At 48.9% G+C, this 16429-nt stretch overlaps 1 protein-coding gene across 1 annotated transcript in view; it reads right to left on the reverse strand.

Annotated features, from left to right (window-relative positions):
* The window catches only part of sspo (SCO-spondin), a 288864-nt gene that overhangs the window by 177642 nt on the left and 94793 nt on the right, over window positions 1-16429 (reverse strand). Inside the window, exons 37-48 of the mRNA XM_073052198.1 lie at window positions 16205-16423; window positions 14954-15107; window positions 14536-14818; window positions 14232-14301; window positions 13708-13828; window positions 13193-13406; window positions 9020-9161; window positions 8223-8492; window positions 7454-7606; window positions 6132-6281; window positions 5066-5245; window positions 1853-2017 (exon numbers count right to left, since the gene is read on the reverse strand). Coding sequence (XP_072908299.1) covers window positions 1853-2017; window positions 5066-5245; window positions 6132-6281; window positions 7454-7606; window positions 8223-8492; window positions 9020-9161; window positions 13193-13406; window positions 13708-13828; window positions 14232-14301; window positions 14536-14818; window positions 14954-15107; window positions 16205-16423 — 2121 coding nt within the window. The remainder of the gene's footprint in view (window positions 1-1852; window positions 2018-5065; window positions 5246-6131; window positions 6282-7453; window positions 7607-8222; window positions 8493-9019; window positions 9162-13192; window positions 13407-13707; window positions 13829-14231; window positions 14302-14535; window positions 14819-14953; window positions 15108-16204; window positions 16424-16429) is intronic.

Genomic DNA, 16429 nt, shown 5'->3' on the forward strand with positions numbered 1-16429 from the left:
GGACAGACAGGTAGACAGATTATGGAAAGAGGTAAAAGCAACAGGGCAGTTGCAGTGAGTGTGTCAGGATGCTGGAGCAGGGATCCAATCACAGACCCAGTACTGTGCACACAGTGGTATTAATTGAGTAACAAATCCTGAGGTGCAAACAAAGTTGGCGTCAAAGTTCAGGCAGAGATCAAAACATTCAAAAAAATCCAAAAACCAGAATCGGGAAACAGGCAGAGTCAATATTCAGACAGACAGAGTACAGATACAAATGCTGGAAAGGCTCAGGAAAATTCACAGGCACAATCTGGAACAGATAGGTGAAAACACAGGACTGAAGTACACTGAGCAATAAACAGAGAGGCAGATGATAGGTGGCGCACAATGAGATACGGGTGGCAGCAATACAGGCAATAATGAGAAACAGATGAGAGACGGAGTACTCAGTAATACAGGGGCCAGAGTCGAGCAGGTGTGGGGACAGGAGCACATGGCAATACAAAACCACAGACTGACAGCTAGGGGGAAAACACACAAAAAGACAGAGTTCAACTGGAGGTACTGACAGAGTGACTTTTGTCTCCCCAGTATTGACTGGGACTCCCTCAGTGCTGAGGGCTTGGACAGGGCAGAATTTGTAAGGCTCATCCAGGAGTATTTCTTGACATGGTATGTAGATTGTCCAACCAGGAAGGGGCCATGAGAGAACTTATACAGGAAAATTAATCTGGCCATGTGATTGGAGTTTCAGTGGGAGAGCATTTGAGAATATTGAATTATAACGTTCTTAGGTTTTCAGATAGTTAAAGGTAAGGATAAGACTGGACCTAAGGAAAGTGCTAAACTGAAGAAAGGTATTATTAGGTAGGAGCTGGGAGAGTCGACTCTGAGTGGCTGTTATTAGATCAATCCACATTTAACATATGGGATTCATTTAAAAGCCAGTTGATGGATTCATGGATCAGCATTTAGACATCTGAGGCTCCTGGTGTGACCATCAGCTGGTCCACATGATCCAAATTTTGCTGCTTTTATACTGAACTTGGAGGAAACTGCAGCAATTTCTGTCAGCAGCACAGAACCTGCCTCAGGAAAGACCATTGCTCCCGTTACAGGAAGGATGTGAACACCTCGGAGGGGGTGCAGAACAGATTCGTTAAAATGCTGCATGGACTCGAGAGTATGTGCTACAAGAACAAGTTGGATAAACCTGAATTGGAGGCTGAGGGGAGACCGAATTTTCCAGGGTTAAATGTCAAGTACTAGAGAACATGCACTTAAGATGATATAGGGTTACATTTAAAGTTGATGGGTAAGGCAAGTTTTTTTTCCCCCTTTACACAGAAACTGGTAGATGCCTGGAATGGACTGCAGGGATGATGGTGGAAGCAGATTCGACAGTAATGTTTTAGGGACTGTTAGATGCAATTTTTTTGCACTACTTATTTTAACTCAACTATTTAATAGACATATATTCTTACTGTAATTCAGTTTTTCCTCTGTATTTATTTATCATGTATTCATTGTACTGCTGCTGTAAATTTAATGAATTTCACGACATATGCTGGAGATATTAAATCTGATTCTGATTCTAATATGCAGAGAATAGAGGGATGGGACTCATCTACAGGCAGAAGAGAATTATAATTCAACATTATGTTCAGTACAGAGATGCAGAACCAGTTCCTGCACTGTACTAATAACCAACCAGTGCATCCAGAGACAGCTCGATCTCCGCCAGCGGTAGTCTGCCATCTGTGTCCATTACCCAGTGTTATAGCCCTTTCGCCCCAAGCACAACTTCAGTAACACAATCATACAATGCGACCCTTCCCTCTGGTCCCCCATTCCCTCACACCCTCACCTGGGCAGGCCTGCTTGAAGCAAGCTCGGGTATCCCACAGTGTGAGGTTACACTTTCCGCCAGGGAGTTCAGGCCGCAGCACCTCTCTCTGCCGGAACATCGCTCCGAAGCTGCAGCTCTGACTACACGCACTCCACGCCGTCCAAACCGAAACCACGCAGTCCACTGTCAGAACAAATACAAGTGTTAAACAGCAGTCTGAACCCCTCACCCATGTCTGCCCTCCTTACCTCTCCCACTCACAGGCTGGGTCAACATTCGGTACGGAGAGAATGCCACACTCTAGGGGTAGCTTTTGAACACAAAGATCATTTGGACTGGCACAAGGATAAAAATGGTTTGGATGGGCATCTTAGTCGGGATGGACCAGTTGGCCCGAAGGTCCGATTTCAGTGCCGTACGACTCTATGGCAATGTTAACCTGAGCCCATTGCCTGCCCAAGGTGAGTTTCCTGGATCCTTTAATGAGATAATTCCCATCCTTCCATTTTCACCTGGTGGTCTGGCTACAACAGTCCCTATTGTGAGAGCTTGCTGTGCATGGATTGGCTGCTGTACGCCCCCAGCAACAGTGACCAATGTCCCCTAGTAAGAACTATCATGGACAGAGAACTCTGGGACATTCCAAAGGAGCCTAGAAATATCCATCCCATCTCTAACCCTACCCAATGGAAACCCCGCAGCCCAGTCTCCTGCTTTATGGTACAAACCCGGTGAATATTATCTACACCACTTCTACTGTACCTTAGCCCCTCACCTCATTACATCAGAAACCCCTGCTTACCAGGCTCTTAGCACTGTCAATGGACACGCAAACCCTAGCCCAATCCCCAGCTAATGATCCACAGGCTTGGACCTCCCAACTCTGATCACCAGAGCTCAACCCCAAATCAAGCCCCTGACCTCTGACCTCCCAACTTCCAATGTTCTTCAGATCGGACACTAGCCGGTGGTGTTCTTGCGTTCAAGGGCATTAGTGACAATACAGCAAATTGGTGAGTCTCATAGCAGTGGTAGGCAAGTTATTGGAGAGGATTCTTAAGGATAGGATTTACTCGCATTTGGGAAAATATAGGCGAGAGAGCCAGCACAGCTTTGTGTGGGGCAAGTCATGTTTACTAACCAGTTATTTTGAGGAGGTGATGAAGATTATTGATAAAGGTAGGACAATGAATTTGACAAGGTCTCTCATGGTTGGCTGATCCAGAAGATGAAGGCACTTGAAATTGTCCTGGCCATAGAGGACACAGGGTAGTAATGAAGGGGTGCTTCTCTGACTGCAGGGCTCTGACCAGAGATGTTGCTAAATAAATTATTTTTAACAGAAATGTAGATAAACGGATAAGTGTGCACACAACACAGTATTGATGGAATTGTGGGTAGTATAGTAGATTGCCAAAGGATAGAATGAGATGTAGACCAATTGGAAGTATAAGTAGAGAATCTCTGACAGAACAAATGCAAGAGGGCAGCAAATGGAAGATTAGGAGCATTGATGTACAGTGGGATCTTGGGGATCTTGCCCTGAGAGTGGCAATGCAAGGAGATGAGATGGTGACGAAGGAGTATGGCATGCTTGCCTTCATTGGTCAGGGCACTGAGTGTAAAGTCATGCTGCAACTGTGTAAAACTTTGGTTAAGCCACATCTGGAACACTGTGTGTAGTTCTGGTCCGTGCATTTGTCAAGACTTGGTCTAAATGCCTGGGTGCACCAGAATCCTCTAGGCTCTAATGTTCCTCCTCCCCTGATTATTTGTTGATCATTTTCACCTGTGTCTTGTTTTAGCTATCAGTGCACCTGCGCCTTGTTCTATTGGTCTATTCAAGTTTTCTCTGTTTTGTTTGTCTTTGCCCAGTCTTGTGTTTACCTACCTTGTGTGTAGTGATTCTTGAGTACTAGCCCGTGTTCTCTACTAACCAATCCACAAGAAAAGATTCTTTATTCAATTCCTAGCTGTCTAAGTGATACACAAGCCAGGGCAGGACATTATGTAGAACAAGCTGTGGCCCATGAAACAGGCTCCCCCTCTCCATGCAGCTGATGAATTCAAAGGAACTTCAGAGACTGATACAGTCTAGCACCAATGGCATCGCAGGAGTTGCCAGCCACTGTTGAACTCAATGTAGGGCTGCCTTAGGGACTCCAGCTCCGGATTTTTCTTTGCAGTTCACTCATGAAGCTTTTCTAATGAATGGGTTATAGCCGCAAGGCAGCAAAAGGTTTGAGGTCAGCGATTTCCTTCTCCTAGATGACCTACCAACCAAACACAGCTGACAAGCCCAATCTGCCCAAAGTATCTGGTTTTCAGGCGCAAATAAGCTGAATTTACCCCTTCTCCCATTAGTAGAAACTGTTCTGCTGGGCTTAGTAGCTTAGACACACATGAAGGTCAGGATCTGGACTTGATTGTCAGAGGCTAGTTGAGACATGTGCCACTGGGAGTATTTAATAGGTAGTGGAAGCTTATCACCAATACACCCCCACCCCTCTCAGCCATGGAAACCTTAAGAAAACGTGACTGTTTATAAAATTGAGGGGCATAGATAGGGTAGAGTCAGGGTGGAAATGTCAAATACCAGAAGGCATAAGTTTGAAGGAGATGTGTATGGTATTGTTTTCTCCCCCCTGACCCCCACACAGGATGGTGGATGCCTGGAACAGACTGTCGGGGAGGTGGTTTAGCAGATACAACAACATTTGAGTGGTATTTAGAGTCATGGACAGGCAGGGAAAGCAGGAGTATTAACCATGTGCAGGCTTAGTTTATTTGGCAGCATTGTCTGCACAAACATGGTGGGACAAAGAGCTGTGCTCTTCCATGTTCTAAGTAACCTCTCTTCCAACCCAGATTCTCCAGGACCCAGGCCTTCATCTACCTGTCCTCCAACCCCTGGTCAGCAGCCCTTGATTCTGGTCATCTTCTTGACCACAGACTCTGACCATCTATCTCAGCCTTCTGACCTCTGGTCATCTGCCCTGAACCCCTGGTTACCACTGCCTCATACTTTCATTCAACTTTTCTGCCACTCTACCCAATGACGTCCCTGACCCCATCTGCAGGTCACCAGCCCTTGGTGCCCAACTTCATGTCTGGTCTCCAGTCTTCTCTGGACCTCCGCCCATGGTCCCAACCCCAGAACACATATTGTCCCCAAACTGGCCCATTCATGCACGGTGCCTGTTCAAAGCCGTGCCCAGGTCTCTGACCTACCGCAGTCCTTTTCATCAGAACCATCTTGGCAGTCGGTCCGGAGATCACATGCCTGGTGCTGGGGAAGGCACTCCCCGCTGCCACAGGTGAACTGTCTGGTGGAGCAAGCACTTGGATGAATGGTGGAGAATTTCGGTCCCGCAGTCCTTGCTGGTGGTGTCACTGAGGCAGGAGACAAACCTGAACACAAGGATCCAGAAATCAGAATGGCCATCCATCCCAGCATCCACTGGCCACAGATCCAGCAATCACTACCAAACTCCTCTGGGTTATTGTTGAACGTATCCTGACTGGTGCGGCAATTCCAGCACACAGGAACGATAGAATGTAGTGGACACAACCCTCCCCACAGCATCTACAAGAGGTTCTGCCTCAAGAAAGCAGTAAGGATCCTCACCATCTCGGTTGTGCTATCTTCTCACTGTGCTTCATTGTACCCATGCACGATTAACAGTGGGACATGAATTCCAGAATGCACTGACCACAATGCCCCCCCCCCCAGAGTGCACGGTCACAGTGTTGCCCCTCCCAGAATGCACTGACCACAATGCCGCCCCTCCCAGAGTGCACGGTCATAGTGTTGCCCATCACAGAATGCACTGACCACAATGCCGCCCCTCCCAGAGTGCACGGTCACAGTGTTGCCCATCACAGAATGCACTGACCACAATGCCGCCCCCCCCCCAGAGTGCACGGTCACAGTGTTGCCCATCACAGAATGCACTGACCACAATGCCGCCCCTCCCAGAGTGCACGGTCATAGTGTTGCCCATCACAGAATGCACTGACCACAATGCCGCCCCTCCCAGAGTGCACGGTCACAGTGTTGCCCCTCCCGGAATGCACTGACCACAATGCCGCCCCTCCCAGAGTGCACGGTCACAGTGTTGCCCCTCCCAGAATGCACTGACCACAATGCCGCCCCTCCCAGAGTGCACGGTCACAGTGTTGCCCCTCCCAGAATGCACTGACCACAATGCCGCCCCCCCCCCAGAGTGCACGGTCACAGTGTTGCCCCTCCCAGAATGCACTGACCACAATGCCGCCCCTCCCAGAGTGCACTCACCACAATGCTGTTCATCTGAGCCATCAGGACAATCAGGAAACCCATCACAGACCTGGTCTGAGTCGACGCAGTCAAATGACCTGCACTTGAACTGTCCATTCAGACAGAGAACTCGGAGAAATGGAGGCAATTCTCCCCAGAATTCCAGACCTGGGATTGAAGTAGGGTAAAGGTCATACTGTAGAATCACTGAAGTCAACAGCACATGAAGAGGCCACTTAATTCAATCTGGTCAAAGGTGGGCAGGTCCCTCCTTCCGGCCTGTGACATTGCAACCAGCTGCTTTGTAAATGTGGTTCGTGCTACTGGTACCAACAACCCCAGTCTCCTCTTCCACCGTCCTATCACCCACAACCTTCTGGGTGAAAAATAACTTCTGCCATTTTATTAATTTTTCTACGAATTAACTTCATCAACAGCAATAGATGCACAACGTACACTCAGCAGGAGAACAGGACCGGCAGATTACTGGAAGCTGTGAGGAACAGAAGTCACTAAATGTTGTGTCACCAGTAAACAAGGCCAGCGAGGATTAACAAGCTACCACATGGGATTACTGTTGGTTATACAGCACACAAACAAGCCCTTCGGTCCATTGTGCCTATGGTGACCATCATGCCTATCTGCACTAATCCCACTTGCCTTCATTAACTTGGTATCTCTCTTTACCCCACTCATTCAGGTACCACTTAAATGGTGTTACTGTTCCTGCCTCCACCACCTCCCCTGGCTGTTCATTCCAGGTATCAACTGCTATGTTTCCCCTCTGAATCATCTTTAAACCTCCTCCTTCTCACCTTAACTCTATGTCCTCTTGTTCTTGACCTACCCACCATGGGAGACAGATTGATTACCTACCCACCCATTATTAGGGACAGTCAGCATGGGCTTTGTGTAAGGTGGGTGACATCTTACAAACTGAACTGAAATTTTTGGAGGAGGTGACAAAGGTGAATCATGGGGATAGGACAGTGAATGTTGCCTACATAGACTTGAGTAAGGTGTTTGACAAGGGCCCTCATGGTAGTCTCCCCTCCCCTACCATCTCCTCAGTCAACTTGCCAGGAGCTTCCATTTTCCCGTCTATGTTGCTTGCCTGCCCTTCAACACCCAGGGTGCCCCTGATTAGCAGGAATATGTCCTGAACCATTTTTGTCTCCCTCTCACACAGACTCACTAGCCAACTTGTCACTTCTCTGCGACATCTCCCACCCAGTGTAACCTAATTAAGCTGGAGGAGGGAAGGTGACAGAAGGTTGGAGGGAGAGTGCAGGGAGCCGTGACCAAAGTGAGGGGAGGCAGGTGAGGGTGAAAGCACTTACTTTGCGTCACCTCAGATGTGCTCGTAGCTTTCACGCTGGGACGTGGAAGATCATCACCCTGCGGTGCAGAGGACGGCAGGCTCCATCTGGACCCCACCTGTGTGCTGGATCCTACAGGTGTGGGGAGTGAAATGGGCCGAGGAGGCAGTGTCCCTGAAAACACAGTCCAAAGAACTACAGTCAGCTACCATCAAAAGCACCATCAGATACAATGAGAAAGTGGGAGGGCAGTTGTGTCCCTGGGCACTCAAGGAGAGAGTCGGTGGGAGAGTAGAGAGTGGGTGCTGGTGGTGGATTTGCTGAGCTGTGTCCTGAGATTTGTAAATTTTTGCTGGCCACAGTTGAGGTGCTGAGTGACTAGAGGACTGTGGAACTGTAATTGCAGGGATAAAGCAGAGAATCTGGAGTAAGTGGTAGGGAGGTTATTGGGAAGTATTAATCCTCACATGGAACAGCAGAAGTTGTTCAGAATTATGTCACAAGGGCCAGTTTGTGGGAGATCCAGTTGGTCTGATTTAACCTGGGTAACTGAATTGTTGAGGTTTACATGGACTTCCGAACTATCTGTGACAAGGTCCCACAGAAAAGGCTATTCCATAAGGTTAAAGCCCAGGTAATCCAAGACAAATTAGGTCCAAAACTGGCTTGTGTCAGATGGGAACAGGTGATAGTGAACAACTGTATTGGACAGAGAAAGATTTAGGATAAAGGACCAAAGCTGGTCCTGGAGTGTGCTAGCAACGTCTGCTCCCAGCTGAAGAACACTCACCACATCCCTTTTCATCGGAAAAGTCCCTACACTCAGCTATTTGATTGCACAGAGCTGTTGAGGCATTGACGCATTCTCCGCTCCTACACTGGAACTCTCCTTGCTGACAGAGGCTAGCTGGAAAGTGCCTTGGTGGTGGGGTAGTCTGCCATCCTCCGGATCCAGTCCAAGCACTCTGCGAGCCCATGTCCATAGGGCCCCATGTGGTGCTGGTCGTAGATCTTTCTGGAACTCCCGGCCCCAGAACGTGCTCCTGGGTTGACAGCTGGGCTGTAACATGACCAAACAATTCATTACCTTAAGACACAGAGCCAACAAAAACAGGTGCAAACGAGGCAGGCAGCGGAGGGGGCAAAGGTGGAGCAGAGGGAGAAGAAAGAGGGAAAGCTGAAGGAGAGAGCAAGGGGAAAGGAAGAGGGAGGAGGGAAGATATAATGAGAAGGCAAGGAGAGGGGGGAAAGTGGTGAGAGGCAGGGAGAGAGTGCAATGGAGGAGAGAAAGATAGAGGGAGGGAAAATAGAGTGAGAGCAGTGAGGGGAGAGAGACAGAGAAGGAGGGTGAGGAGATAGGGAGAGAGAAAGCTTGGAGGTAAAGCAACATCTGAAAAGTGGGTGTCTTTTAAAAGAGAGGTAATCATGGTACAGGGCAGTATGGGACTAGAGTAAATGGGCACCAAGATGGGTGGGGATTCAATTGGCTGAGGAGCCTGTTTATGTGCTGTACAAATGTACTATTGTATGAGAGGAAGGAGTGGAGGGGAGAGCAAAAGAGAAACCTGGCTTGTTTCTGTCACTTACTCCAGGGACAGCCCAGAATCTCAGTGCGCAGGAAGATCCCATTAATTTGACGGACTGGAATAATCCTCAGGTAACGAGCGAATATCAGCTGCTTGAGGTCCCGCCTCACTGGTGTGTTACTGTCAGAATTTGCTCGAAGAATCTGGAACCCAATGATTTGAGTTAAACCATACGTCCACAAGAGGTCACTGCAGAATGACTGATATGAATATCAGGAGAACACATGGGTCCCTCAGTTCCACAACTGCTTCACCATTCAATGAGATCAAAGCCGATCTAAATTTGGCCTCAAGAACACTTCCCCACTCGCTCTCCAAATCGTGACTCCCTTGTAGTTTGATATGTCAGTCACCACTCCGAATATATTCAGTAATTTTGTCTCCACGGTTCACTGCGAGAGAATTCCAGAGGCTCTTCACCTTCCATGAGAGGAAATTCCTCCTCATCTCAGGCTGAAGCTGTTGTCCCTAATTTTCGTTACCCCATCCACCCCTTTCACTAGTTAATGTTTCAATAAAAACTCTCCTTTTAACTCCAGTATCCAGCTATGCTTTTGCTATCTGCTGTTTGTGGGAGCTTGCTGTATGTACACTGACATTCCTGTTGCCAAGGGTTAGTTGGATGTGTCCGTCTGCAGCACCTGGGACCTGCAATTGCCTCTTTCAGAATCAGAAATGATTACGACAGGTCTGGATACCATTCAGCCTTTGCAGTGTGTGTCAGTTCTATGCAGGAGGAATCCAGCTCATCACCCCCTGATTCGACCCTCTGATACCCTCCCAACAGGCCTGCTCTGGTTCCCACTCCCCCAGGTCCCTTCTTGCATTCCCATTTCCCAGACCCCACATCAGCGCTCTCTGAAGCACTGTTCAATCTGAGCCTATTTATCCATGTTGTGCATTCCAGGCACTAAATCGGTTTGTTTTTGCTTTGCCCTGGTCCTTCATTCCTACACCAATGGGAAAGGTTTCTTTTCAATGTTTTTGTACCCTTCCCAGTTAAACCATATAAATACCGTTTAAATATCTCCATCAGAATACCTGACAACTTCCTCTTTTCTAGCTCCTGCAAATCAATCCACACACCTGAAGGCCCCCATTCCTAGAACAAGCTCTTGTGCACCCTCTCCAATGTCTTTCCTAAAGCATGGAAATATGAACAAAATACTCTAGCTGTGGAGTATTCTATAAGCGAGCCAGTATCTTATAGGACTCACCATGACTTCCTTGCTCTTGGATTCTGAGCATCTACTTATGAAGACCAGATCCATTATACTTTCTCAACCACTCTCAATAAAGTTCAACAGTGTAGATGTAAAGAAGGTGTTTCACCAGATTTGGTGTAGAACCTATGGAAGGAAGTACAGTCAATATTTCAGGCCTAAATCCTTCAGGAGGACTGGAGAAAAAAGCTGAGAAGTAGATTTAAATCTACTAAGTCTGCTCCTCAGCTTTTTTTCTCCAGTCCTGCCAAACAGTATCAGCCCAAAACATCGACTGTACTTTTTTCCATAGATGCAGCAGCCTGGCCTGCTGAGTTCCTCCAGCATTTTGTGTGTGTTGCTCGGATTTCCAGCATCTGCAGACTTTCTCTTGTTGAAGTAGAACCTATGGTCACAGCCTGAAACATAACAATCACTCACACATGACAGAGAGAAGAATTTCCTTCTCCAAAAGAATGGTGACTCTGAAATTCAGATAGAATGAACAATTTTTGAGATTAAGGGAACCTCAGGATAGTTCAGGGAAGTGGTGTTGAGGGAAATCAGCCAGGATGTTATAGAACGGTGAGACAGGAATGAGGGGCTGAAAGGTAACTCTGTCTCTGGTTTCTTATGTCCGTAAGCTGGTCCATGAAGGGTGAACATGTGTCACAGTAGCTCCTGCTTTTGTACCCTTGACAGAAGTATTGGCATTGCCTCTCCTTGCTCTGCCATCTTCATTCTGAAGTCTGTTACTCTAGTCCTTGCAGTTCATCTGCACACTGAACAGGGCATTAATATGATGAGGAGCAGTAGTGCTGGTACTGATTCTGGGGAACTGTGTGTACAGAAGCGACCTCTCCCTGCAGCCTCTGCCTCCCTTTGACTGCTGATTTCCTACCTGGGATACCACACCCTGTCTTTTCATGCCCTCAGTCTGATCTTAAGCCTATTATGTGACATCATATTAAACTCTTCTGGAAGTCCACACTGGCCACAGTTATCCCATTGGCACTCTGCTTTACTTCAGCAAAAACCTCAACAGATTAGTGAGGTGTGATTCACAATAAAAGTTAAAGTTGGCTGCACAGGTTGACTCTGTGGTTAAAAAGGCATACGGTGCATTGAACTTCATCAATTGTGGGACTGCGTTTAGGAGCCGAGAGGTAATGTTGCAGCTATATAGGACCCTGGTCAGACCCCACTTGGAGTACTGGTCAGTTCTGGTCAGTTCTGGTCGCCTCACTATAGGAAGGATGTGGAAACCATAGAAAGGGTGCAGAAAAGATTTACAAGGATGTTGCCTGGATTGGGGAGCATGCCTTATGAGAATAGGTTGAGTGAACTCGGCCTTTTTTCCTTGGAGCGACGGAGGATGAGAGGTGACCTGATAGAGGTGTGTAAGATGATGAGAGGCATTGATCGTGTGGATAGTCAGAGGCTTTTCCCCAGGGCTGAAGTGGCTGGCACAAGAGGGTACAGGTTTAAGGTGCTTGGAAGTAGGTATGGAGGAGATGTCAGGGGTAAGTTTTTTATGCAGAGAGTGGTGAGTGCGTGGAATGGGCTGCCGGCGACTGTACAGGTGGTTACGATAGGGTCTTTTAAGAGACTCCTGGATAGTTACATGGAGGTTAGTAAAATTGAGGGCTATAGGTAAGGACATAGAACATAGAACAGTACAGCACATTACAGACCCTTCGGCCCACAATGTTGTGCTGACCCTCAAACCCTGCCTCACATATAACCCCCCACCTTAAATTCCTCCATATACCTGTCTAGTAGTCTCTTAAACTTCACTAGTGTATCTGCCTCCACCACTGACTCAGGCAGTGCATTCCACGCACCAACCACTCTCTGAGTGAAAAACCTTCCTCTAATATCCCCCTTGAACTTCCCTCCCCTTACCTTAAAACCATGTCCTCTTGTACTGAGCAGTGGTGCCCTGGGGAAGAGGCGCTGGCTGTCCACTGTCTATTCCTCTTAATATCTTGTACACCTCTATCATGTCTCCTCTCATCCTTCTCTCCAAAGAGTAAAGCCCTAGCTCCCTTAATCTCTGATCATAATGCATACTCTCTAAACCAGGCAGCATCCTGGTAAATCTCCTCTGTACCCTTTCCAATGCTTCCACATCCTTCCTATACTGAGGCGACCAGAACTAGACACAGTACTCCAAGTGTGGCCTAACTAGAGTTTTATAGAGCTGCATCTACATGTTCTGCACAGCTTTGTGGGCCAAAGGGCCTGTATTGTGCTATAGTTTTTCTACGTTTATATGTTTCTATGTTATCTAACCATTCTCCACTAACTCAGTAAGTGACAACTGTTTCCAGAATTTTCTCTAATGCCGTCAATTGATTTTGGCTCCTGGAATTAATCTCATGTTCTTCCTTGAACAAGGGTGCAGCATTTACAATTTTTCAGTTGTTACCCTTGAATCAGAAGGTGTTTGGGAGATAGTGGATGAGGCTCTGATGTTCCCAGCCTTCCAAACCTTAGTGACCACCTGAACCAGGTCTGTCACTTATCTCACAACTGAACACCACGCTGAGCCTCAGGCATTGGTGGAGAGGGGGAATGGTCTTTTCACTCTGACCTGGGCAAATATACAGAGAAATCAGTCTCCAGTCAGCTGACTTGCAGGTGTTCCCAGGCAAATATTTTGAATACCCCTGCCCACCCCCAACATCATGGTTAACACAATGTGTGTATAGCACGTAGCTTGTAGTGCATGGTCTGCAATGAGCATCCTGAAATGCCTGCTACACACGATCTGTAATAGCTGCCCTGCAATGATTCTAATACATGATTGGCAATGCCTGTCCTTTAATGCTTTAGCACGTCTTGTAATATCCATCCCTTAAAGCTTATAAACCATAACCTGTAACCTCTGCCCAGTAACATCCATCCTGTCAGCCTGCCCTGTAATGGATGGCCTGTAACCCCCCCCCCCCCACCATAACGCTGCCTACCTGGGGAGGCATTGTCCAGTCTGTTGTACCAGTATAATTTACAAAGTGGATCCCATCGTAACTGGACATGAGCCTGTAGTGGGAGACGAAGCCTCCTGATCGACTCCCTCCCTGGGTAATCACACCGGATATGAATGTTGGCACCAGGAAATCCACCTGGAAGTAAGGACTGGGATCCCCGTCCTCTGGACTCCAGCCGGGCTCCAGCTTCAGTCTGAAGGACAAAGCATTACGTCACTTACACCTTCAGTGACCCAACCCCTGACCACCACCCAGGTCAGCTGCCCAACCCCTGACTGCACCCCAAGTCAATGATCCAACCTCTGACCTCATCCCCAGCTCAGTGACTAACCCCTTGACCATGTCTCAGGTCAGCAGCCCGACCCCTGACCCAGTCCCGGGTAAGCGACCACTGACCATGCCTTGCCCTATCTACCCATCCTGCTCCTGCATCCAGAGAGACGGCTCTCTGACTCCCTGGCTGGGCAGCAGACAGTGGGAAGGGGCTCACTCACATGTTCGGGACGATGTTGAGACGTCCAGCATCGGGAGGGTTACTCTCCCGGGATGAGGAGGCGCTTAGCTGCTGGTAACGGATCCGGCCATCTTCCAGGCCCAGCGGCTTGTCACAGGGACCTGAGGGGAGGAGCAGAGGTCAGTGGTAGCAGAGAAAGGGTCACGGGGAAGGGAGAGGATTGGGGAAGGAGGAGAAATTGAACAAAAAGAAGGAAGGAGAGTGGCAAAGGGAAATGGGGGAGATGGGGAGAGGGAGGGAGGAGAGGGGTAGGAAGGGAGGTGGTTTATGGGCAGGGAGAGGAGTTGGGGGGGTGGGAGTGCGAGTTGGACAGAGAGAGGAAAGGTGTGCAGGAGAGGGGAAGAGAGGAGGTGGGAAAGGAAGGGAGTGGGAGATGGAGTGTAGAGGAGAGGGATGAGTAGAGGAAGAGTAGAATGGGTGGAGGAGGGAGAGGGAGGGGAGTAGCAGGATGGGTGAGGATACATTGGAGTTGCTACATTGCAATCAGGGGCTGTACAACTGTACCAGGGGGCTGAGGCCGGGAAATGGGCGCTGACGATCTATTCTCTCTCCGCTCCTCAGTCCTGGGCTCCATCTGTGAAGAGGTAGGGAGAACAAGACGGTGAGCACTGGAACTCACCAGCCATCCCTGAACCTTTCCCTTTCCCACCTTCCCCTTTCAGCACTCCCTCCTCTACAGTCTGCTGCCAGACACTCAGGAGAGAGTAACCCAGTGCCAGGAGCCAGCAACGGGCCAGCTGCTCACAGCGTGACTCTCCTGGGCACCTCACCCTGCCCCAGGTCCTAGCAGCAACAGGCTGAGACCCACCTGTGTGAAGGGGGTGCCAGCTGGCTCTCCAACCCTTGTTCTGGGAGGCGTGCGCTCCTGTTCAGCTTGGTGTGCCTCGGTGATAGCTGAACCTTGGCTTGGAGGAACAAGGGTGGTTTTCGATGAGACGTCAGCAGATGGTCCGATGATAGCCCAGTGCCCAGTGACTGTAGTGGGTAGGGCTCCACTCGCAGGAGTCCTCGGCCATGTTTCCTGGGAGCCTGACTGGTGGTCAATGCTGCTGGTCTCTTGAGCAGTGAACATTTTCATACTCTGTGTGGTACTGGGAGAGAGAAAAGGCATTGGTCAGTCAGGGAGGGAGGGCGGAGATGTTATTGGTCAGGGAGGGAGGGAAGAAAGAGACTGGTGGGGAGGGGATATCTCTGCTTTCTCCCACTGTCCTGGTCGGCTGTCTTACCTGGAGAAGACACAGCCAATCTCATCAGTGCCATCACTGCAGTCAGAGAGCCCGTCACATCTCTGGGACACGGACACACATGTCCCACTCGCTCTACAGCGAAACTCTGACTGTAGACAGCCCGTTGAACCCAACGTGGTCGGGGGAAACGTTCCTGAGGGAACAACAACTCTTGGTTACAGGAGCCTCTGTAAAATGCAGCCACACTCACCCAATGCACGCTCATAGTGCACTCGATGGCGCACGCTCTCTGCGCACTCGCCCTGTACACGCTCTCTGCACACTCGCCCAGCGCACGCTCTCTGCGCACTCGCCCAGCGCACGCTCTCTGCGCACTCGCCCAGCGCACGCTCGCTGTACACTCACCCAGCACACTCACTCCAAACTCACCCAACACACACTCACACACAGACGACACATTTGTGATCCTGCATACTCCACTCCAGCATTTCTAAAGACATTCAATACAAGTGTCCAGGTGAAAGGTCTCAACCTGAAACCTGGATTTTCCATTTCCCTCCACAGATGCTGCCTGACCCATCAAGTTCCTCCAGAAGCTTCTACTTTCCCAGCCCCCCCCGTGCTGGATTATCCTCTCAGCATCTACCCTCTCGAGTACTCGACAAGTCATACAGTCAAACTACTCAGGAGCAGGCCCCTTGACCCAACATGTTCATGCTGACTTCTGTGCTCAATATTTTCCCTCAAATGAGAACAGAAACTGCTAGAAAGACTCAACAGATCAGGCAGCAACTCTGGAGGGAGAAAAGAGTGAATGTTTTAGGTCAACAGCCTTTCATCAGAACCTCGCATGCTTCAACAAAATTATGTCTTGTTTATTCCAAACTTCAGAGATCACTGCTCTGTTCCCTACACCAACCTAGTGCATCTTCTCTGAACTGCCCCATGTTCAAACACTCCTCCTTAAACAGGGACAGCAGAACCGTATGCAGCAAGCCTTCCTCAATTTGATGCTCCATTTCTTGAAACAGAGACCATCTTGCTGCACATTACACCTTTGCATTTCCATCTGAGGTTCGGCAGTCTCTCCCAATCATAGCAACCTACAGTGTTTCTCTGATTGAACAATGTTCTGCTTACCATGTGTATAACCTTACAGTATACCCATTTGCCAGCTTTTCCCCAGAAACTAAACTTACCACATCTCTCTGTAGACTCTGGTCCTCCACACTCAGAGTCTGACCCATAACCTGCCCTCTGACCCTTACCCTGAGCAGGGGAGAGACTCACCACAGTACAGCTCATCCGAAGCATCTCCACAGTCATTGACTCCATCACATACATGTCCTGAAACTCCAGCCTGAACACAGTGACCATTGTGACAGTGGAACTCCCCATTCCGGCAGCCAGCAGTGCTGGTTGGAGGTGAAGCCATCTCTCCTGGAGCAGTGGGGGTAGCAGGGCCCACCTCTGGGAAGCCAGAGGTATTGGATGGATAGGTGGTTTCCTCTAGAC

Source organism: Hemitrygon akajei, chromosome 1, assembly GCF_048418815.1.
Source record: "Hemitrygon akajei chromosome 1, sHemAka1.3, whole genome shotgun sequence".
NCBI lineage: Eukaryota > Metazoa > Chordata > Chondrichthyes > Myliobatiformes > Dasyatidae > Hemitrygon > Hemitrygon akajei.